The sequence below is a fragment of the Balaenoptera borealis genome (assembly GCF_965194805.1).
Source record: "Balaenoptera borealis genome assembly, chromosome: 4".
NCBI classification, from domain to species: Eukaryota; Metazoa; Chordata; class Mammalia; order Artiodactyla; family Balaenopteridae; genus Balaenoptera; species Balaenoptera borealis.
The window spans coordinates 142599317-142624416 of record NC_138861.1 but is presented as its reverse complement, the minus strand read 5'-3'; the positions used below and the strand labels follow the sequence as shown (position 1 = coordinate 142624416).

The following is a 25100-nucleotide window of genomic DNA, read 5'->3' as shown; positions in this document are numbered from 1 at the left end:
TCCCCCTCCTTGCCTTGTAGATGGCCTCCCTCTTGCTGTGTCCTCACACGGCCTTTTCTCTCTGATCCAGCACCCTGGTGTCTCTTTCTGTATGTCCTAATTTCCTCTTCTTATAAGGATACAAGTCATATTGAATTAGGCCCACCCTAATGGTCTCATTTTAGCTTAATTACCTTTTTAAAAGTCCTATCTCCATATACAGTCTCATTCTAAGTTACTGGAGCTTGGGGTTTCACCATATGAATTTTGGGTGCACAATTCAGTTCATAACAACCAGTAAGACTGTTCTTTATAATATGTATGAGAAAAAAATATATATCGGATAGTAAAGATAAAATGTACAATGTTAGGTAATTTTATCCAGGTTATTTTAAATCTAAGCTTTATTTTTTAATTTTTTTATGTTAAAAAACCAGCAGATATGTATGGAAATAAGAAAGCTAGTCCAGAAATAAAAAGCTTGAACATTGACCCATTTTCTAAAACTTTTAACCTGAAAATGCTGGTGTATCATTAATTACATTCAGCTCCGTGGCAGAAATGTAAAGGCTGTAGAAAATGATAAGGGCTTTGGAATTTCCACCACTACCTGTGATATAAATTAAACTGTTAAGCAAAAAAAAATTTCAACATTATATTTTTTCAAACAACAAAAATAGAAGTGATGAATATTTGTCTTACCCCTGATATTGTCAGAGAACAAATAAATGACCCAGAAACTGGAAAAAGAGAAATTGCTGAATAACTTTTATCATGTTTCTTTTCACACATTTTTCAATATGGCATTGCAGTGATACATTTGTTGCCTGTTACATTGCTTGACATAACGCGGATCATAATGCATAAAGATGTTAGTATTTCAAAAGCACTTTGCCATTTCTGATAATATATTGGAAAAGAAGTATAATTTTTAAAGGATGGTCGCTTTTTGATACATTTCAGCAGTAATCCTGTATTTATTTAATCAATAGCCTGAACATTATTAAAATAAGTTCATACTTGAATGCTTCATGTTTCTCCCTCTGTTGTGATTATTCATAAATATAAAATATAGACACATTTTTTAGTTTCAGCTGAAAAATAGTTGCTCATTTTCTAATAAATATGAAAATATGTTACCATTTAATATTTTTAAATCAATGTAATTTTTATTAAATAGAAAAATGTATAATTTTCAGATTTTACTATATATTTATTAGCCTGTAACTTAAATTTCAGTAAAATCACTTCTCCATATCTTTCTAAATGTTTATTGGGTTATCATTTTTAAATGCTGCACTAATCATTAGATTCTGTAGGAAAATCATAGTAAAATTGTCTTTATAAAAACCTATTCCTCTAAACATTTTAATGGAGGTATATGACTTCACCAATTCTCATAAAAGTGAAGTGAAAAATTACTATTAACCTGTATTAATAAAACATATTTTGGTGAAATTATCTACTCAGTTATAAAGAATCTACAAGAGTAATAATTCTTTTGGGGGAAACAACTGTGGTCTCCACTGTCTTGGTTGATTGTTCTATTATGTTTTAAGAAAAAGTTCCAATATTTTGTAGCAATTTCGTTTTGTCATTTTGGAAGGGCAACTCTATGTACAACTTTGAATTTTTAAAAAAATACTGGATATTAGAGTTTTTGTACTATATTTTATCCTGTTATAATTTGGGAATAAGTTTCTTTTTTCTCTAATTATTCATTTCTATCTATAGTTTGCTTTAAAGTAACGGGATGATCTTGTTAAATAAACATAAAAAACTGATCTCATAATGTGAAGCCCATATTCCACACACAGAAAGTACATGGTAACAGCTAGGCACTATTGGGACTTTATGTTGCTACTATCTGAATCTTAAGTCTAATGCAGATTTGTGATTAATACTAAACATTTTGTTGTCCTCCTCATCAATAACTCATTATATAATAAGAGAATACTAAAGTCATACACATGAATAGTTAAAATCTTTTTGTTACCAGTATTATTTTAGAAGAAAAATGCTTATCACATTATATTCAAAAAAAGGCAGCCATCTGTATATAAATGAAATCTTACTTTTTTCTCTCCTCTGTCTTGTGCTCATTACCTGTTGTCTCCTTACTTCTTCAGATTTTATTTTTAGTTATTTCCCCAATTTCAATTTGTTTTTCCTCACAGACTCTCTTTTCCTCAGAGAAAATATGTTATCTTATGTTTCCCCTGTGTGTCTCTGGCAGCTTTTCTTGCTGTCTCATTTGGGGAAGCTAGTTTCTCCCCTGGGCTCCCACTTCCTCATTACACTTTGCCAAGATATTCTTTACTCTTTCTTTCCGTCTCTCTCAGGAGAGTCTGCTCTTTAACCTATTTTCCTTTGTTTAACTCTTTAACAACTGTGAACCAAATGTTTTTAGCCACGTTAAAATACACAAATAAGAATATCACCTTTGGGATCATAGGGAGTTGAGGTTCAATAATCCACTCCAACATGTAACCTAGTACTTGTTGTCACCTTGGAGAATTCTCCATCAGTTTGAGATGATGAAATGCTCCCTTGTCCTTCCCACCACATTCTAGTATCTTCTTGGGAGAAACCACAAGCATAATCTTGCATTTGTTTTTGTGTCTATGTGTGTCTGTGTGTCTGTGTGAAAATGTACACATATCTCAAGGATAAAAATTCAATCTCAGAGGCAATACAATCCAACACACAAATAGAGAAGGTATTCACATCATTAAGCAAAGGTGTCACTTTTGATCCTGTCACTTGAGAACACTAACAAGGTTCATAAGGGAGCAAAGAAATCATTTCTGTTAGAATGTTCTTTAAATGGGGTTCTTTTAATTGCAAGCAATGGTTCCAACCTTAGTCATTTTCAACAAAATCATATGGTGAGTTCACATCTATGCAAAAATAAAAACCCATCTTGGAAGTTTGTCAGAAACCAAACAGCTTTACAGAACTAGAAAGCAGGAAGTATAAAAACCTGCCTCATAAAGCGTAATTTGGTCCAATACTGAAACTCTCATTCTCCAAGATCCGTCTGACTTCTGCACAGGTCAAGGAGGTGAGTTGAATGAACATACGAAAAGGTTCACCTCCTCTGCATCTTGATTGTGGCACAATCTTTGTAGTCCCTACAGTAGCACAGTATCACCTTCGATTGACTGTTTTAATCAACAGACGCAGGAATGATGGCTTCTAATTGGCCTTTACTGCCAATAGTTTTCACTCAGTGGATCAGGGAACTTCGTTGGTTTCTGGGTATATTTATTTCAATTATGCATTACAAAATTGAGAAATAACCACAGATTGCATAGAGGGTCCCACGGTAAGCTGAACCCAAATCAAACTTTTTCGATTGCCTGACTTCTATAAGCCTCTGCTCTAACTGATAGAGTACAGTGACATTTGTGAACTCAGTTTAGAACCAGCATCAGATATCCCCAAATATTCTGATTATTTTCCCTTCCCCAGTACACAACTATCCTGGGAAATTATGTCAGATCCCTCAGGGAAAGGCTGAGAAAAGATTTATAAATTTTTGTCAGTGTAGCAGGGTACTTCCTCAAGAGGACTAGACTTCCTCTTCATTCAAGAATCTCTGTGCTGTGAATTGCCTTAAATCTGGGAAGATTTCGAAGTACTGTGACTTTCATTGTGTTGATTTAGTTATACTTCTGTTCAGCAGCTCTAGAGCTTTTCCACTTACATAAATCAAGACAACTCAGTAAGATGCCCATCTTTCAATTCCAGCGACATCGTGATCTGTTAGCTAATGTCCACTTCTGTAGTTCAAATTATTATGGCTACTGCTTGTACATACTTACCATTAAAGTAATCACAACCACCTTATCTTTAACAATTAAGTACTGCCTTTTGACCCTTGCCATCTTGGTGCTGATCCTAAACTGAATTCAAGGAGTCAGATAATTCAATGACAGAGTTTTTCACTATGATTTCTGGCCTACAGACAAGAATTAATACAGCGTTTTGAGAATGTAGAGACTCCCCTTACAAATATATTTACCAAAGCCTTCAGAAAGCAATAGTCTCTGGACCTTTCCAAGAGACATAGTTTGGAGGTGTTACATGATAAATCCACTCTAACATTCAAATGTCTCTAATCCTCTGGATGGAACCCTTTATTGTATACTAAGGAATTTCCAGCACTTTAATTTCATTTAATATAGGTTGCTTTTGAGTCTAGGTTTCACTCAAAAAGCCAAACTGTTAAAGCCATTCCCATTCACCCTAGCTAACATATTAAACCTAGAATGCCTTTAGTGTATCCCTGTCAATGACTACAGCCTGATAGAACATTGTATTTCTTTCATCCTAACACAATACTCTTAGGATCCATTCCAAAACATTTGTTCCACACTTCCATTGATGTAATTTGACATAATCTTGCCATTTTTGGAGTGTATTGAGCTTTCTCACGGGTCACACTTAACCTTTCCCTCTGGGACATGGTGGTACCTGAGTCTGTTCTGGGTCTGGAAGCAGTAAGAAGCCATAGGAATGGATCCTGAAGATGATCAGAAGTTTCTTACCAGAAAATTGCCTCAGGGAAGGCAATTAAAGATTTTTCAGGCAAAGAGAGACTACATTCCGCAAAGAATCAGAAGGAATTTGGGAATTCAGTATCTCCAGCTTTATGAGATTCTGCCCATATGCCGCCATTCCAATTTCCAGGGTCCCATTATTTCCCAATAGATGTCCTATCTTTATAATAATAAACCTTGTGAAGTTATAAATTTCATTTGTGCTGTAATTCAGCCACTCACAGGATTAGATTCTGGGTTTGGTTTTCAGAAATAGCAACTCTGGGGCTACAGGAAATAATGATTATTTAGTAGGATCATAAAAGCTTTCTTGTTCTTTACTCAAGCCTTTAATCTTGAAGTTTGAAGCACTGAGCTTATGATTTTCTTTCCCCAAGTTCTTAAGTGCACTTAGAAACAACTAATTCATTGTATTATATTCATTTTTTTAACTACAGTACTTTATGGCAGTGACTGCTTACCCAAAGCCTTACTTTAAATAATTTAAATATTTCAATAATTTGTGTATAAATTAAGAAGTTACATATCACTACTATTTCTTTCCTCTAACTTTAACTGTTGCATAATCACCTTGGTTCACAATTGGCACATTACTTGAGCACAATATCTACATATTTTATGTCATTTTGAACTTTAAAATTTCAAGGTGAATAAACAGATGGCAAAAGCTAATTTCTAATTATTCTGTGCCTGGCAGAGAAAACCTCATTGGTACAGAGGATATTCCCCCAAAATGACCAAAAATAAACAAAATTATGAGCTCTCAATTCTATTTTCCCTGTGTTTCACATTTAGATCTTTTGACTAATTAAGATTTCAAGGTTTGAAAATAAAATAAACTGCTCACAAATTATTATCTGATACCTAAGCATGAAGGAATTGGCACCTGGCAACCTAGCTCTACCTTATCAGTGGAAATTGATAGAATTATAAATCCTGAACTCTTTTTCCGTGATGGTCATGGTGATTAGAGGGCTTCCAAAACAAGCAACACAGTGAGAGGAATTTCACAAATATTTCTGGACAGTAGAGTGAACTCAGGCAACTCATAGATACCTAGATGGTAATGGGTCAGTGATAATTGATTATGCTTTTCTACTTCCACAGATGAAAACACTCAGTTCTATTTCCTTCTTCAGAGTATTAATTACTAGTTAAAGGCTGTGATGACTTCGTGACAATTGTCCTTCATTGTTTTAGATAAACACACACACACAAAAACACACACATGGCTAGAGAAGAGTCTGTAGTTTAACTGACATGAACATAACCTATTTCAATAATCTGAAATCAGGCAAGTTATGGTTTATTTATTTATTTATTTTAGGCTGCACCGTGCAGCTTGTGGGATCTTAATTCTCCGACCAGCGATTGAACCCGGGCCCTCGGCAGTGAGAGCGTGGCATCCTAACCACTGGACCGCCAGGGCGTTCCCCAAGTTATGGTTTAGAAGGCACCAAATGAAATACTTAAAGCACTCTGAGTATATTTTCTTTAATAATATTTTTATAATATATCCAATTGTGCTTTGTGTTACCTCATACCCATTTGAGAATGACATTGGAAGTTAAGCCTTGGTCAGTTTCTGCAGTTCAATTAATTAGTTATTAAACTCAGTCACTGCTGCTTTCCCCAATGTATCACCAGATTTTTGAAGACTGTCCAAATGGCTAAATGCGTAGTAAATCTTACATTCAAACACAGTTCGCATAATTATACTACATTATCAACTACGTTCTTCCCAAACCAAAAAAAATTTCAGCTTATTCTCATTATGTTTCTGAACTTTAAAGACCATATTATCTAATGCTATTGAGGGTCCAATTCTAACATTTTAGTTAATATAATTTTGACAAAAGGAACTGTAACAATCTTTAGTTCCTTTCTGCAACCATAAGAAAATTGTGAAAATGGACATTATTTTAATACTTAAGCTTTTCCTTCTGTTGTTTTAGTAATACAGCATAGGTTGCAGTTATTTTCAATGAGCCCCTTTTTTGCTAGAATGAAAAGTGCAGCATATTTCCTAAACTGCAACAATGTAAAAAGACTGCAAAAACAAAATATAAAAATACTAGAAAGTGAGTGGTTTCTGTGATCTAACTCTCCTATCTGCAAGCTGTGAATATAGATTGTGTTATTTAACTGTATAACCAGTAGGCATCTAACCCTTTGCTGCCATGTTCAAAAAAATGCAGTTCAATGTGCAGAGGTACCCCTCGAGGCATAAATTCATCTGTCTGTCATTTGAATTATGTTTACCTTCAAGCCTCAAAATCAAATGATCCAAGATGCCACTGTTATTGATAATTCCTCTTTTAAAATATTTCTTTTGGTTTTTTGTTGAAGATACACATTTCTAAATACTTTAAAAATAGTCACGGTCACAGAAAATCCTCTGAGAATTTCCTCAACGTGTGCAACATCCAGCACTTGTCAGTCGAAACTAGGACGCAATTGCATTGATTCTTGTTTGTTTTAAATTTTTATGCAAGCAATTGGACATTACAGAATTCTTTACATACACATGAGTCCACTCCTAATAGAAACCAGGAATTCTGTCACCCAAGGGGTGGGGTGAAAGGGAAAGCTTTCAGATGTGTTGGTTACTCTCCACTGAATGATATAATAAGTGGTTTCAGAATGTGAGAGTGAGTAATAACAGCCTGAATGGAAGCCAGTGGTAGGTAACAGAGTTGTCTGTGACATTATCAGTGAATGGTAGTCGACATATTGGATAATGTCATGAATAAAAAGTTGCTGTAGACTTTCTGTTATTTTTTTCCAATCTCAAACAAGCTATATACAGTTACTTTAGAAATTTATCTCATTGCATTGTTTAAAAATCAGTTTTTGAGAAAAAAATATTTGAAGCAACCTATTTCATTTTTCTCAAATCCATAAATGAAGGTGAAGGAATATTCCAAATGAATACAAATATTGTCTTACATTACTAAATATATGTCATTAATAGAAATTTGAAACATAAACAGACAATAATCTTTTATTGTGTTTATTGGTGTAAAAGAAAAAAATGGCAAAATTCACTTTTAAAATAAGAATTGATGTTAATATATACTTAAATCATAAATGAATGTTATAAAATTAATTCATTTATATAGTTGACCTAAATATGTCATGAATTGAAAATAAAATTGGGAAGATTTTCAAAGAAATTTCATTATTATAGAAATCAAAAGCACTAAAATATACTATTAGATAATATAAGTAAAATTGGTGTATTCTCTTCATTTTAACCTAGAAAAAGGTTTCTGCGGGAACATTGCCATTTAAAGGATAGCAGAGAAGATCCTGAACAGAGACCTGCACATAAGCTGCATAGAAGGAGTAATGAAACCTGGAGAGTAAGTTGTCATGTATAATGAAACATGGAGCTGTCAACTTAACATGTAATGGGAGACGCCTGCTGATAGTAGCAGTTATAGTGTCTTGCAATGCAGTATAAATAGAAGACATTCTTTTTTATTTGCTATATATTATTCCTTTGTTTCCATCTTTTTTTCTTTTTTCATTATATGTTAGCCTCTAATTGAGAAAGCTCTGTTGTTTGCAGGATGAGTAAGAACTTGGTAAATAGGAAATAAGGTTACTATCTGAGAAATTGTAAGAGGAGATGAAATCTCATCACTCCAACCCCTGCCAAGAAAGCTGTTTGTATAAGTCTAGATTGGGTTCCTCATTATGTTACTCTACAAAACCTCATCCATTTAATTGTCTACTGTTAGAACTACTGAGATATGGCAGTTAAAATTAAATGAAAATGCTTGAATAAGGTTCATATTATTGTCAAAGAGGGGCATGCATATAAACATTGAAAACATACTGCATTTCACTATAACTGAATTGTAAGATAAGTTACCACCATTAACAGTAAATCATGAAATCCAAAAACATGCTGATAAATAAAATGGTAATTATATTCATGTTTGGCCACATAACTTGATCTATTTAACCTCTTTTTTTATTTCCTGAAAACACATGGTAGTAAAGTTTCAACTGAGCAAAATGAGAGATTTGCCAAGGATACAGAATTGAATAAAGCATTATCCCTATCTTAATAGAGCAGTGTTTAATACGAGAAGCAGATATGCTCAAAAAGATAGATTCTTTTTAATAACTTTTATAAGAGAATAGCAGGGCTATAAACTAAAGTGTGATAAACAAGAGGTAGTGATCAGTTCTGGGGCAGGTCTTGGGCCGTGGTGTTCAGAGGAAGTGTTATTTAAAGGAGACATTTAAGATGAATCTTGCACAATAAATCTAAGCAATGTGGTGAGGGGAGATGGGAGCAAAGAATCTGAATTTGGGACCCTCTAATACTTGGCTGCCAAAAGCTGTTTCAGAATTTTAACTAATTTGGTAGTTTTCATCAGTACTGAATAGCTAATCGTAGTTACTATATATTTTTACTCACACTGAATTCTGACGGCATAAGAAGCTCATCACATGAGAGAAGTCAAGTTATAAACCAATAAGTCCAAAGAAGATTTATAACAGCCTTTTAATTGTTTTGCAATAAAATCTGATTCACTTAAGCTAAAAATAGTTGAAAATGGTTCTGTTGTTTTAGATGTATATGGTCATATATCTATTAATATGATTTAGAGATAAAGCTATTCATAACTGATCAAAACCAGAATTATATTCAAACAATTGCAGTCAAATAATTCTGTCCAAAATCTGTGGTAGTTAGTGAGTATTTACTCTAGTGATAGATTCAGAGCTAGAAAAGATAAAAGAAGTCCCTGCTATCATGGGACTTACAGTGATATTGGAAAAATTACAGAAATTAAGTCTATTATAATGAAAATTATTAAAATATATTTTATAAATGCTACCAAGGATAACCACATGTTGTTTGGAGAGTATATAATATGGAGGCCTAGCAGAACATGGGGAGATACAAATGGATACTCAGGGAAATCTTGATGGATAAGACTTATAAGGAAAAACTGGGATAAAAGAGTTCCATTATGGCATGGTGTTTTTGTGAAGGTCTTCAGGTAGAAAGAAGCTTAATACTATTTGAGGATCTAATTGGGTCTATTCTTTAGGAAGATTATAGAGAATCCAAAAACTCAGTCAGAAATAATATTTACCCAACAAGACTGAAGAGTGCAAGCCTTATCCTAAATTACTCAATATTATCTATCTTGCCCAGTTTACCTAAAATTCCCTTACTACAGCTCAAGTATTGGGATCCAATAATGAACTTTGAACAGCAGCTTTTTAAACTTTAGCTCCTCAGAGTTAAAGAAACCCATTTTTTACATAGATAAACTGTATTTTATTTTATTTTGAATGATAAATGTATTAATTATTAATTAACTTATCCAATAAAAATATCACATAAAGTTTGTATCTAAAGTCAAATTTCACATAGTGATTTTTGTCATAAGAGTAAATAATGAAATGGCTTCTTTTTCTTCATTAAATATTAAAATTTCAATTTTAAAATGGGGAGATAGTTCATTTTATAGGTTGAATTTAATTGTAATTATAAAGTAGTATTTTTATGACTTTTCCTCCTTAGTTGTCATTTTTATTGATTTCTATGCCATAGAATTGGTGGCTTGTAATAGATGTAGCTTTAAAAACCATCAATGCAAATTATACACTTAATATTTTGAAACAACGTATTTTTAAGATAAATTGAGTTCTGAGTATTCTTTACTTTCTGAGTTCTGTTTATGCATTTGAATTTTGACAGTTATTCTTTTTGGAAATTATGATCCAACAGATTAAATCTTAGCATTTCCAAACTGTATTGATTTCCTTTTCAATCATTAATTCTGTAAGATAAGCAGAGAAATATGTTGCAGATGAAGGAGCAAGGTAAAAACTCACAACACCAAATAAATGAAGAGGAAATAGGCAACCTACCAGAAAAAGATTAAGAGTAATGATAGTAAAGATGAGCCAAAATCTCAGAAATAGAATGGAGGCACGGGTTGAGAAAATAGAAGAAATATTTAACAAGGGCCTAGAAGAACTAAAGAACAAACAGTGATGAACAACATAATAACTGAAATTAGAAAAACACTAGAAGGAATCAACAGCAGAATAACTGAGGCAGAAAAAGAGATGAGTGAACTGGAAGGTATAATGATGGAAATAACTGCCACAGAGCAGAATAAAGAAAAAAGAATGAAAGGTAGTGAGGACATTGGTATTGATGTATATAAAATAATATGTATAAAATAGATAACTAACAGGAACCTGCTGTATGTATAAATAAATAAATAAATAAATAAAAAGAAAAGTAATGAAAACAGTTTCAGAGATCTCTGGGAAAACATTAAACATACCAACATTCGAATTATAGGGGTCCCAGAAGAAGAAGAGAAAGAGAAAGGATCTGAGAAAATATTTGAAGAGATTATAATTGAAAACTTCCATAACACAGGAAAGGAGCTAGCCACCCAAGTCCAGGAAGTGCAGAGAGTCCCATACAGGATAAACCCAAAGAGAAACGCATCAAGACACATATTAACCAAACTAACAAAAATTAAATACAAAGGAAAAATATTAAAAGCAACAAGGGAAACATGACAAATAACATACAAGGGAACTCCCATAAGGTTAACAGGTGATTTCTCAGCAGAAACTCTACAAGCCAGAAGGGAGTGGCATGATATATTTAAGTGATGAAAGGGAAAAACCTACTCTACCCAGAAGAGATTACTCTACCCATCAAGGATCTCATTCAGATTCGATGGAGAAATTAAAACCCTTACAGACAAGCAAAAGCTAAGAGAATTCAGCACCACCAAACAACCTTTATGACAAATGATAAAGGAACTTCTCTAGGTGGGAAACACAAGAGAAGAAAAAAGACCTACAAAAACAAACACAAAAAAATTAAGAAAATGGTAATAGGAACATACATGTTGATAATTATGTTAATGTAAATGGATTAAATCCTCCAACTAAAAGGCACAGACTGGCTGAAAGGAAACAAAGACAAGACCCGTATATATGCTGTCTACAAGAGACCCACTTCAGACCTAGGGACACATACAGACTGAAAGTGAGGGGATGGAAAAAGATATTCCACACAAATGGAAATCAAAAGAAAGCTGAAGTAGCAATTCTCATATCAGACAAAATAGACTTTAAAACAAAGAGACAAGGAAGGACACTGCATAATGATCAAGGGATCAATCCCAGAAGAAGATATAACAATTGTAAATATTTATACAGCCAACATAGGGCGCCTCAATACATAAGGCAAATGCTAACAGCCATAAAAGGGGAAAGTGACAGTAACACTATAATAGTGGGGGACTTTAACACCCCACTTACACCAATGGACAGATCATCCAGACAGAAAACTAATAAGGAAACACAAACCTTAAATGACACATTAGACCAGATAGACTTAATAGATATTTATAAGACATTCCATCCAAAAGCAGCAGAATACACTTTCTTCTCAAGTGCACACAGAACATTCTCCAGGATAGATCACATCTTGGGTCACAAATCAAGCCTTGGAAAATTTAAGAAAATTGAAATCATATCAAGTATCTTTTCTGACCACAACGCTATGAGATTAGAAATCAATTATAGAAAAAGAAACTGTAAAAAACACAAACACATGGAGGCTACACAACATGCTACTAAATTACCAAGAGATCACTGAAGAAATCAAAGAGGAAATAAAAAATACCTAGATAAAAATGACAAAGAAAACACGATGACCCAAAACTTATGGGATGCAGCAAAAACAGTTCTAAGAAGAAAGTTTATAGCCATAAAATCCTACCTCAAGAAACAAGGAAAATCTCAAATAAAAACCTAATCTTACACCTAAAGCCACTAGACAAAGAAGAAGAAGAACAACAAAAAACCCAAAGTTAGTAGAAGGAAAGAAATCATAAAGATCAGAGCATAAATAAATGAGATAGAGATGAAGAAAACAATAGCAAAGATCAATGAAACTAAAGCTGGTTATTTGAGAAGATAAACAAAATTGATAAACCTTTAGCCAGACTCATCAAGAAAAAAAGGAGAGGACTCAAATCAATAAAATTAGAAATGAAAAAGGAGAAGTTACAATGGACGTCGCAGAAATACAAAGGACCATAAGAGACTACTACAAGCAACGCTATGCCAATAAAATGGACAACCTGGAAGAAATGGACAAATTCGTAGAAAGGTACAACCTTCCAAGACTGAACTGGGAAGAAATAGAAAATATGAACACACAAATCACAAGTAATGAAATTGAAACTGTGATGAAAAATCGTCCAACAAACAAAAGTCCAGGACCAGATGGCTTCACAGGCAAATTCTATTAAACATTTAGAGAAGAGCTAACACCTATCCTTCTCAAACTCTTCCAAAAATTGCAGAGGAACACTCCTGAACTCATTCTATGGGACCACCCTGATACCAAAACCAGACAAAAGTATCACAAAAAAAAGAAAATTACAGACCAATATCACTGATGAACATAGACACAAAAATCCTCAACAAAATACTAGCAAACCGAATCCAACAATACATTAAAGGGATCATACACCATAATCAAGTGGGATTTACCCCATGGATGCAAGGATTCTTCGATATATGCAAATCAATCAATGTGATACACCACTTCAACAAACTGAAGAATAAAAACCATATGATCATCTCAATAGTTGCAGAAAAATCTTTTGACAAAATTCAACACCCATTTATAATAAAAATTCTCCAGAAATTGGGTATAGAGGGAACCTACCTCAAAATAATAAAGGCCATATATGACAAACCCACAGCAAACATTCTCAATGGTGAAAAACTGAAAGCATTTCTTCTAAGATCAGGAACAAGACAAGGATGTCCACTCTCGTGGACATATGCCACTTAATATTGTTTGGTATTGTTGTATGTAAAGTGAGATAGATAAATCAAAATTTTACTTCCAACATTTGGCACAAATTACTGCATAATAAAAGTATAAAACATAATTATCCAGGATATTTAAAAATAGTAAATAGTAAAATATTTTAAAATATCCTGTGTTCATAATCTGTATTTATAAAGTACCACCTTTCAATCTGTAATAGTTTTGGTCAAAAACAGTAATTTCTGTGAACTGTAATGAATAGTAAGTTTGAGAATTAGTTGTAGTATTTTATATTTCTAATTTCTTTTGGACCTCACTGGTCCTCATAACAAGTGAAGAATGCTGTGTTTCGAATGAATAAGTATATTTAACAAAATATATTTAAGCAAGACAAATGCATTTGCCAAGTTTTCTCCTTGGTGTTTAACCCATAAACGGTAATAAGATAGCATATTAATCATCTGCTCTTTATGAGTGTGATTAATGAATTTACCTGATAAGGGTAATTATATTTTTATATGTGGCAGGAATGTGTGTGTACGCATGTTTCTCTGTGTGTTTCTGGATGTACGTAAGACTATTTTATAAGCTGTTTCAAAATCAAATGAGCATCAGTAGCCCTTTCTAGGGAACATAAACTGCAACCTATTCCACAACTAATCATATGCTCATATTGAAAGCACTCTGCTCTATCGAGAACAATGATCTACTGCAAAATAGAGTTAAACACAGTGATTACATATTTTTTTAAATTTAAGACTTTGTTTTTTAGAGCAGTTTTAAGTTCACAGAAAACTTGTTAAGAGATTTCCCATATACCTCATGCTCCCACACATGCATAGCCTCCCCCATTACTGACATCTCCTACCAGAATGGTACATTTCTTATAATTGATGCACCTACATTGACTCATTATAACCACCTAAAGTCCATAGTTTACATTGAGGTTCGCTCTGGGTGTTGTACTTTCTATGGATTTGGACAAATGTATAATGACATGTTTCCATCATTATGGTATGATGTAGAGTATTTCCACTGACCTAAGAATTCTCTATGCTCCAACCAAGCCTGGAGCTACCCATAAAATATAGATTTAAATTAAGTAATATTATGTGCATTTAAGCAAATTGTTAGTAATAATAACAAAAAATATATTTTGACAGTCTGTGAAATTTAGATGTTCTTAAAGAAGTTAATAAAATGCATCTAATAATTTCTTTCCTATGGGAAAACCAAAAGTCTAAGAAATAAGAACTAGTAAGAGTTTAGCGATAGGCCCAGTATTCCTTGATTTTGAGGCATGTTGGTAAAGAAGTATTTTATAACATCTTATCTATAACAGACCAAGACTCTCTTAAACAAAGTTCTCCCAAAATACTATTGAATGATGAAATATAGGTAAAATGAGGAATTAAAACATCAAGTATGTCAAATGAAATTAGTAACAGATACAATCATTTGTGGAAAGTATTCTATTTTCTTAGATCATTCAAATTTTAAATGATAAAATTCTTAATTTCAAATTAGTTTGGAATTGCCCTATTGTTGAATTTTGGCTCCTACTTAGTAAATATGGTAGTTCCAGAAACAAAAGTTGGGCCAAGAAGTAGGGTTTTTAACTTGGACTCATCTTAAATAAAGTTTTACTTTTTCGATATAACTTGATATTTAATCAGTTGCTTTCCCTATATTTATTTTAAATTCCTTTATGTTCTTTTGTTGGAAAAAATGTATTTTATTAAGGGAATAATTTATACCAGAATCTCTCCTAATAAGAGATGAATCCAATCAAAGGTTATAATTAACATTTCAGATCCTTTCATTTTAGCCCAATTTACAGATTCTTTTATTTTAGCCCATTTACAGAATAAACCCAATTCGTTTTTTGAAGAAATTCACCCAATGCTAAATTGGGGTGTGAATTTTAGAATTGACAAATTAATTTGTCTACATTTACTCCTTGGAAGCTCCAAATGCATGGTAAGCAACACCTTAGGTTAGTTTTTATTAGCTTCTAAATAGGGAGAACAATGTAATTTCACCTGACACTAGTGGAAAAGAACATTATTATTTTTAAGTGAGAATAAAAGAATCAATGATATTGGTGATACATATAAAACACATTTTATTAGAAATTCATTTTGGAATTCAGCATTATTATTAAAAAGTATATGCACTGAATAAGGTATGTTCTTATGGTTTTATTAGGCAAACAATATATTTTCATCAGAATATTTACATTTTTCTCATGATAGTGGAATGACCCATGTATACTGGTCTTCATCCACAATTTGGAGGCCAGTGAAAAGAAAAGAGCATAACTGAGAAATAATACTAAGAAATGTTTGCCTAGTTGTGCATTGTAATCACACATAAACATATTCTAAGGAAAAAAAAGACAGTATATTTAGAAGTTTCCTATATTTATTTATTTTTTCTGGTTGAAGAGTATGCTTTATTTTTTATTTCTTTACATCTTTATTGGAGTATAATTGTTTTACAATGGTGTGTTAGTTTCTGCTTTATAACTAAGTGAATCAGCTATACATATACATATATCACCGTATCTCCTCCCTCTTGCGTCTCTCTCCCAGCTTCCTTATCCCACCCATCTAGGTGGTCACAAAGCACTGAGCTGATCTCCCTGTGCTATGTGGCTGCTTCCCACTAACTATCTATTTTACATTTGGTAGTATATATATGTCCATGACACTCTCTCACTTTGCCCCAGCTTCCCCCTCCCACCCCATGTCCTCAAGTCCATTCTCTACGTCTCCAACTTTATTCCTGTCCTGACGCTAGGTTTTCAAGAACCTTTTTTTTTTTTTTAGATTCCATATATATGTGTTAGCATACAGTATTTCTTTTTCTCTTTCTGACTTACTTCACTCTGTATGACAGTGTCTAGGTCCATTCACCTCACTACAAATAACTCAACTTCGTTTCTTTTTAAGGCTAATATTCCATTGCATATATGTGCCACATCTTCTTTATCCATTCATCTGTCGATGGGCACTTAGATTGCTTCCATGTCTTGGCTATTGTAAATAGTGCTGCAATGAATATTGTGGTACATGACCCTTTTTCAATTATGGTTTTCTCAGGGTATATGCCCAGTAGTAGGATTGCTGGGTCGTATGATAATTCTATATTCAGTTTTTTAAGGAACCTCCATACTGTTCCCCATAGTGGCTGTATCAATTTACATTCCCACCAACAGTGCAAGAGTGTTCCCTTTTCTCCACACCCTCTCCAGCATTTATTGTTTGTAGATTTTTTGATGATGGCCATTCTGACTGGTGTGAGGTGATACCTCATTGTAGTTTTGATTTGCATTTCTCTAATGATTAGTGATGGATGTTGAGCACCCTTTCATGTGTTTGTTGGCAATATGTATATCTTCTTTGGAGAAATGTCTATTTAGGTCTTCTACCCATTTTTGGATTGGGTTGTTTTTTTTTTTTGATATTGAGCTGCATGAGCTGCTTGTAAATTTTGGAGATTAATCCTTTGTCAGTTGCTTCATTTGTAAATATTTTCTCCCATTCTGAGGGTTGTCTTTTCATCTTGTTTATGGTTTCCTTGGCTGTGCAAAAGCTTGTAAGTTTCAATAGGTCCCATTTGTTTATTTTTGTTTTTATTTCCCTTTCTCTAGGAGCTGGGTCAAAAAGGATCTTGCTGTGATTTATGCAATAGAGTGTTCTGCCTATGTTTTCCTCTAAGAGTTTGATAGTGTCTGGCCTTACATTTAGGTGTTTAATCCATTTTGAGTTTATTTTTGTGTATGGTGTTAGGGAGTGTTCTAATTTCATTCTTTCACATGTAGCTGTCCAGTTTTCCCAGCACCACTTATTGAAAAGGCTGTCTTTTCTCCACTGTATATGCTTGCCTCCTTTATCAAAGATAAGGTGACCATATGTGCGTGGGTTTATCTCTGGGCTTTCTGTCCTGTTCCATTTGTCTATGTTTCTGTTTTTGTGCCAGTACCATACTGTCTTGATTACTGTAGCTTTGTAGTATACTCTAAAATCTGAGAGCCTGATTCCTCCAGCTCCATTTTCCTTTCTCAAAATTGCTTTGGCTATTCAGGGTCTTTTGTGTTTCCATACAAATTGTGCAATTTTTTGTTCTAGTTCTGAGAAAAATGCCATTGGTAGTTTAATATGGACTGCATTGAATCTGTAGATTGCTTTGGATAGTATAGTCATTTTCACAATGTTGATTTTTCCAATCCAAAAACATGGTATGTCTCTCCATCTGGTTGTATCATCTTTAATTTCTTTCATCAGTGTCTTAAACTTTTCTGCATACAGGTCTTTTGCCTCCATAGGTAGGTTTATTCCCAGGTATTTTATTCTTTTCGTTGCAGTGGTAAATGGGTGTGTTTCCTTAATTTCTTTTTCAGATTTTTCATCATTAGTGTATAGGAATGCAAGAGATTTCTATGTATTAATTTTGTATCCTGCTACTTTACCAAATTCATTGATTAGCTCTGGTAGTTTTCTGGTACAGCTTTAGGATTCGCTATGTATAGTATCATGTCATCTGCAAACAGTGACAGCTTTACTTCTTCTTTTCCGATTTGGATTCCTTTTATTTCTTTTTCTTCTCTGACTGCTGTGGCTACAACTTCCAAAGCTATGTTGAATAATAATGGTGAGAGTGGACAACCTTGTCTTGCTCCTGATCTTAGTGGAAATGGTTTCAGTTTTTCCCCACTGAGAACGATGTTGGCTGTAGGTTTGTCATATATGGCCTTTATTATGTTGAGGTACATTCCCTCTATGCCTACTTTCAGGAGGGTTTTTATCATTAATGGGTGTTGAATTTTGTCAATGGCTTTTTCTGCATCTATTGAGATGATCATATGGTTTTTCTCCTTCAATTTTTTGATTTGGTTTATCACATTGATTATTTTGCACATACTGAAGAATCCTCACATTGCTGGGTTAAGCCCCGCTTGATCATGGTGTATGATCCTTTTAATGTGCTGTTGGATTCTGTTTGCTAGTATTTTGTTGAAGATTTTTGCATCTATGTTCATCAGTGATATTGGCCTGTAGTTTTCTTTCTTTGTGACATCTTTGTTTGATTTTGGTATCAGGGTGATGGTGGCCTCGTAGAATGAGTTTGGGAGTGTTCTTCCCTCTGCTATATTTTGGAAGAGTTTGAGAAGGATAGGTGTTAACTCTTCTCTAAATGTTTGATAGAATTCGCCTGTGAAGCCATCTTGTCCTGGGCTTTTGTTTCTTGGAAGATTTTTAATCACAGTCTCAATTTCAGTGCTTGTGATTGGTCTGTTTATATTTTCTATTTCTTCCTGGTTCAGTCTCAGAAGGTTGTGTGCTCCTAAGAATTTGTCCATTTCTTCCAGGTTGTCCAACTTTTTGGCATATAGTCGCTTGTAGTAATCTCTCATGATACTTTTATTTCTGCAGTGTCAGTTGTTACTTCTCCTTTTTCATTTCTAATTCTATTGATTTGAGTCTTCTCCCTTTTTTTCTTGATGAGTCTGGCCAGTGGTTTATCAATTTTGTTTATCTTCTCAAAGAACCAGCTTTTAGTTTTATTGGTCTTTGCTACTGTTTCCTTCATTTCTTTTTCATTTATTTCTGATCTGATCTTTATGATTTCTTGCCTTCTGCTAACTTTGGTGTGTGTTTTTTTTTCTTCTTCTTTCTCTAATTGCTTTAGGTGTAAGGTTAGGTTGTTTATTTGAGAAGTTTCTTCTTTCTTGAGGTAGGATTGTATTGCTATACACTTCCCTCTTAAAACTGCTTTTGCTGCATCCCATACGTTTTGGGTCGCCATGTTCTCATTGTCATTTGTTTCTAAATATTTTTTGATTTCCTCTTTTATTTCTTCAGTGATCTCTAGGTTATTTAGTAGTGTATTGTTTAGCCTCCATGTGTTTATATTTTTTACAGATTTTTTCCTGTAATTGACATCTAGTGTCATAGTGTTTTGGTCGGAAAAGATACTTGATATGATTTCAATTTTCTTATATTTACCGAGGCCTGATTTGTGACCCAAGAATTGATCTATCCTGGAGAATCTTTTATGAACACTTGAGAAGAAAGTGTATTCTGTTGTTTTTGGATGGAATGTCCTATAAGTATCAATTAAGTCCATCTTGTTTAAGGTATCATGTAAAGCTTGTGTTTCCTTATTTATTTTCATTTTGGATGATCTGCCCATTGGTGAAAGTGGGGTGTTAAAGTCCCCTAATATGATTGTGTTACTGTCGATTTCCCATTTTATGACTGTTAGCATTTGCCTTATGTATTGAGGTGCTCCTATCTTGGGTGCATGCGTATATACAATTGTTATATCTTCTTCTTGGATTGATCCCTTGATCATTATGTAGTGTCCTTTGTCTCTTGTAATAGTCTTTATTTTAAAGTATATTGTGTCTGATATGAGAATTGCTACTCCAGCTTTCTTTTGATTTCCATTTCCTTGGTATATCTTTTTCCATCCCCTCACTTTCAGTCTGTATGTGTCCCTAGGTCTGAAGTGGATCTCTTGTAGACAGCATATATATGGGTCTTGTTTTTGTATCCATTCAGCCAGTCTAAGTATTTTGGTTGTAGCATTTACTCCATTTACATTTAAGGTAGTTATCAATATCTATGTTCCTATTACCAGTTTCTTAATTGTTTTGGGTCTGTTATTGTAGGTCTTTTCCTTCTCTTGTGTTTCCTGCTTAGAGAAGTTCCTTTAACATTTGTTGTAAAGCTGGTTTGGTGGTGCTGAATTCTCTAGGCTTTTGCTTGTCTGTAAGGTTTTAATTTCTCCATCTAATCTGAATGAGATCCTTGCTGGGTAGAGTAATCTTGGTTGTAGGGTTTTCTCTTTCATCACTTTAAATATGTCCTGCCACTCCCTTCTGACTTGCAGAATTTCTGCTGAACGATCAGTTGTTAACCTTATGGGGATTCCCTTGTATGTTATTTGTTGTTTTTCCCTTGCTGCTTTTAATATTTTTTCTTTGTATTTAATTTTTGATAGTTTGATTAATATGTGTCTTGGAGTGTTTCTCCTTGGATTTATACTGTATGGGACTCTCTGCACTTCCTGGACTTGATTGACTATTTCCTTTCCCATATTAGGGAAGTTTTCACCTATAATCTCTTCAAATATTTTCTCAGTCCCTTTCTTTTTCTCTTCTTCTTCTGAGATACCCATAGTTCGAATGCTGGTGCTTTTAATGTCGTCCCAGAGGTCTCTGGGACTGTCCTCAATTCTTTTCATTCCTTTTTCTTTATTCTGCTCTGTGGTAGTTATTTCCACTATTTTATCTTCCACGTCACTTATCTGTTCTTCTGCATCAGTTATTCTGCTATTGATTCCTTCTAGAGAATTTTTAATTTCATTTATTGTTTTGTTCATCATTGTTTGTTTGCTCTTTAGTTTTTCTCGGTCCTTGTTCAACATTTCTTGTATTTTCTCCATTCTGTTTCCAAGATTTTGGATCATCTTTACTATCGTTACTCTGAATTCTTTTTCAGGTAGACTGCCTATTTCCTCTTCATTTCTTTGGTCTGGTGGGTTTTTACCTTGCTCCTTCATCTGCTGTGTGTTTCTCTGTCTTCTCATTTTGCTTATTTTACGGTGTTTGGGATCTCCTTTTCCCAGGCTGTAGGTCTGTAGTTCCCGTTGTTTTTTGTGTCTGCCCCCAGTAGCTAAGGTTGGTTCAGTGGGTTGTGTAGGCTTCCTGGTGGAGGGGACTGGTGCCTCTGTTCTGGTGGATGAGGCTGGATCTTGTCTTTCTGGTGGGCAGGACCACATCCCGTGGTGTGTTTTGGGGTGTCTCTGACCTTGTTATGATTTTAGGCAGCCTCTCTGCTAATGGATGGGGTTGTGTTCCTGTCTTACTAGTTGTTTGGCATAGGGTATCTGGCATTGTAGTTTGCTGGTCCTTGAGTGGAGCTGGGTCTTCGCGGTGAAATGGAGATCTCTGGGAGAGCTTTCACCATTTGACATTATGTGGAGCCGGGAGGTCTCGGGTGGAGCAATGTGCTGAACTCAGCTCTCCCACCTCAGAGGCACAGGCCAGACACCCGGCCGGAACACAAAGACCCTGTCAGCCACATGGTTCAGAAGAAAAGGGAGAAAAAAAGAAAGAAAGAAGCAAAAAAGAAAAGAAAAATAAAGAGAGTTATTAAAATGAAAAATAAAAATAAGAAAACATTTTAAAGTAATATAAAAAGAAAAGAAAGAAAGAACAGAGCAACCAAATCAAAAAACAAATCCACCAATGATAAGAAGTGCTTAAAACTATACTTAAAAAAAAAAAAGGACAGAGAGAACCCTAGGACAAATGGTAAAAGCAAAACTATACAGACAAAATCACACAAAGAAGCATACACATACACACTCACAAAACGAGAAAAATAAAAATAAAATATATATCTATACATAAAAAAAACAAAGGAAGAGAGCAAACAAATCAATAAAGAAAACTCTACCAATGATAATAAACTTTAAATACTAAAGTAAGATAAACATAAGACCAGAAACAAATTAGATGCAGAAAGCAAACCCCAAGTCTACAGTTGCTCCCAAAGTCCACCGCCTCAATTTTGGGATGATTCGTTGTCTATTCAGGTATTCCACAGATGCAGGGTACATCAGTTTGATTGTGAGATTTAATCCACTGCTCCTCAGGCTGCTGGGAGAGATTTCCCTTTCTCTTCTTTGTTCGCACAGCTCCTGGGGTTCAACTTTGGATTTGGCCCCGCCTCTGTATGTAGGTCGCCTGAGGGCATCTGTTCTTTGCTCAGATAGGACGGGGTTAAAGGAGCAGCTGATTAGGGGGCTCTGGCTCACTCAGGCCGGGGGGAGGGAGGGGTATGGAATGCGGGGTGAGCCTGCAGCGGCAGAGGCCGGCGTGACGTTGCACCAGCATAAGGTGCACCGTGTGTTCTCCCGGGGAAGTTGTCCCTGGATCATGGGACCCTTGCAGTGGCGGGCTGCACAGGCTCCCAGGAGGGGAGTTGTGGATAGTGACCTGCGCTTGCACACAGTCTTCTTGGTGACTGCAGCAGCAGCCTTAGCGTTTCCTGCCCGTTTCTGGTGTCCGCACTGTTAGCCGCGGCTCGCGCCCATCTCTGGAACTTGTTTAGGCGGTGCTCTGAATCCCCTCTCCTCGTGCACCCTGAAACAATGGTCTCTTGCCTCTTCAGCAGGTCCAAACTTTTTCCCGGACTCCCTCCTGGCTGGCTGTGGCACACTAGCCCCCTTCAGGCTGTGTTCACGCAGCCAACCCCAGTCCTCTCCCTGGGATCTGACCTCCGAAGCCCAAGCCTCAGCTCCCTGCCCCCACCCGCCCCGGCGGGTGAGCAGACAAGCCTCTCAGGCTGGTGAGTGCTGGTCGGCACTGATCCTCTGTGCGGGAATCTCTCTGCTTTGCCCTCTGCACCCCTGTAGCTGCGCTCTCCTCCATGGCTCCGAAGCTTCCCCCCTCCGCCACCCGCCATCTCCACCCGCGAAGGGGCTTCCTAGTGTGTGGAAACCTTTCCTCCTGCACAGCTCCCTCCCACTGGTGCAGGTCCCATCCCTATTCTTTTGTCTCTGTTTTTTCTTTTGCCCTACCCAGGTACGTGGGGAGTTTCTTGCCTTTTGGGAAGTCTGAGGTCTTCTGCCAGTGTTCAGTAGGTGTTTTGTAGGAGTTGTTCCACATGTAGATGTATTTCTAATGTATTTTTGGGGAGGAAGGTGATCTCCATGTCTTACTCCTCCGCCATCTTGAAGGTCTCCCAAATTTTCTATATTTAAACTAATTTTTTTTCAGCTAAATGTCTGTTATAATAAGGTATTATTATAGACACCTTTAGTCTCTGTTGCAATGGTTTTTTTTAATCTTCTCCTCAAAATATCATTTCTATCATAAAAGAGACTCTAGTTAATTTCCTTCCTTCTCCCAAATCTTATCTCATGACTGAGGACTTGGAAAAATATGTATATAAATGTAAATAGACCTTTATGTTTCAATGGATTTGTGTACATTAAAACTCACCTGCTTACATTAAAAATGTAAGAAAAATACTATAAATAGATAGTAAAGAACTCCGCATAAAATAATAGACACTAAATATAGATTTTCAGATGCTAATTTTGATACACTAAAATGTTTATACCTAGTGAGTTTATTAATATTCAAAATGATAGTTTTTATTAAAATGTATTTATGTATGTTTCAGAACTTAATATAATTATTTAGCTTTTCAAAATATTTTAAAATTTAAATTAAAAAATTACATTGTTCTAAGGCTTAATTATAGTTTACTCAATTAAGTATCTCGTTTCTTTGTTAAAGTGGAAATTAAAAATATGCAGTCAGCAAACATTGATTTTCTGCATTAGAAGCTGGTAATGAACTCCTTATGTAGACAATTCTTCCTATTTTCTTTTGCATTCTACCACAGTTCTGAACAAGATACATAATATTGATTAATTTTAAACTTTCACTTCATTAGAGCTATATATCTCCCCATATCATTTAGAGACATATATTCATGGTGTGTGTGTGTAGATGCATGTGTGTGAGTGTAAGCATGTATATATGTGCATTTATATAAACATATGTATGCATGTATATACACACATACAATGAAAAATACTTTCAAAGTTATTTGTAATGATTTTTGAAATCTGTTCAAATTTAAAATCCTTATATGCTGTCTTAATTTTCTATTACAGAATAACAAATCACTACAAACACAGCACTTAAAACAACACACATTTATCTCACTACCTCTTAAGGTAAGGAAACAGGGCATGGGTTAGCTGGGTCCTTTGCTTAAAGACTTTGCAGAAGTACATCAAAGTGTTGGCTGGGGCTGTGATCTCATTTAATGTTTTTGTTCCTCAAGTTCATTTAGTTTTTGGCAAAATCATTTCTCTACAGCTGTAGGAATGAAGTCTCCATTTTCTTTCTAATAGCCTGCTGAGAGCTCCTAGACCTAGCTACTTGACTGTCTCACCACACGGCAGCTTACTTCTTTAAAGACAGGAGAATAATCTCTCTCCTGTCTGGTATAATGGACAGGTGTCTTTGTGATATAATAATGGGGGTGACTATACCATCATTTTTGCCATAAATGGTAATAATCAAAGGAACTTCTATCTCATTCTATTCACATGTTGTATTCATACCAAGAAGAGGAAATTATGCAGAGCATGTACCCCAGAAGAGAGGAATCCCAGAGGCCACCTTAGAAGTCTGCCTATGTATGTGACTAGAGATGTCTTTTTGCATAGAAGCTGAGGAAAATGGCTAAATTAATGAGATAATCTTTCAAAAATTCCTTGACAAAAATTCTAACCATTTTATAGACACTATTTTGTACTATATTTGGCTATACTATTGTACATTAGTCTATTAATCATCTACACAAAAGAAAATGAGTGATTATTGGTAGTTTGGGCTACTTGAAGTTACCCTATTTTTCATGGATTCTACAGTGCAGATCAAGTGAATTCAAGAGAACAGATGAATAGGGTTATTTTCCCTTGCTTTTTGTAAAAATGAAAATGCTTTCCAAAATTCTTGTGGCAGATTCTGACTGTGTCTTTTTCTAAGCCTTCTGAAATGGAGTAGATTTAAAATTCTTTTGTGGCATCAAATCCCAGCTGCCTGAAACCACCTGCCTTTATAGAAGAAAAGAGCTTAGGTGAATGAGAGGATACCTGAAAGG

The 25100-nt window shown here is 34.8% G+C and overlaps 1 protein-coding gene and 1 long non-coding RNA gene across 2 annotated transcripts in view; one reads left to right on the top strand and one right to left on the bottom strand.

The window, feature by feature from the left end:
- Positions 1–22383, bottom strand: part of LOC309627668 (uncharacterized protein) — a 46888-nt gene extending 24505 nt beyond the window's left edge. Inside the window, exon 1 of the mRNA XM_082389837.1 lies at positions 16196–22383. Within this exon, the coding sequence (XP_082245963.1) occupies positions 20119–21189 (1071 nt within the window). The 5' untranslated portion in view covers positions 21190–22383 and the 3' untranslated portion in view covers positions 16196–20118. The remainder of the gene's footprint in view (positions 1–16195) is intronic.
- LOC309627692 overlaps positions 1341–25100 on the top strand; it is a 251962-nt gene continuing 228202 nt past the window's right edge. Inside the window, exon 1 of the long non-coding RNA XR_014243919.1 lies at positions 1341–13101. This is a non-coding gene — a long non-coding RNA (uncharacterized lncRNA). The remainder of the gene's footprint in view (positions 13102–25100) is intronic.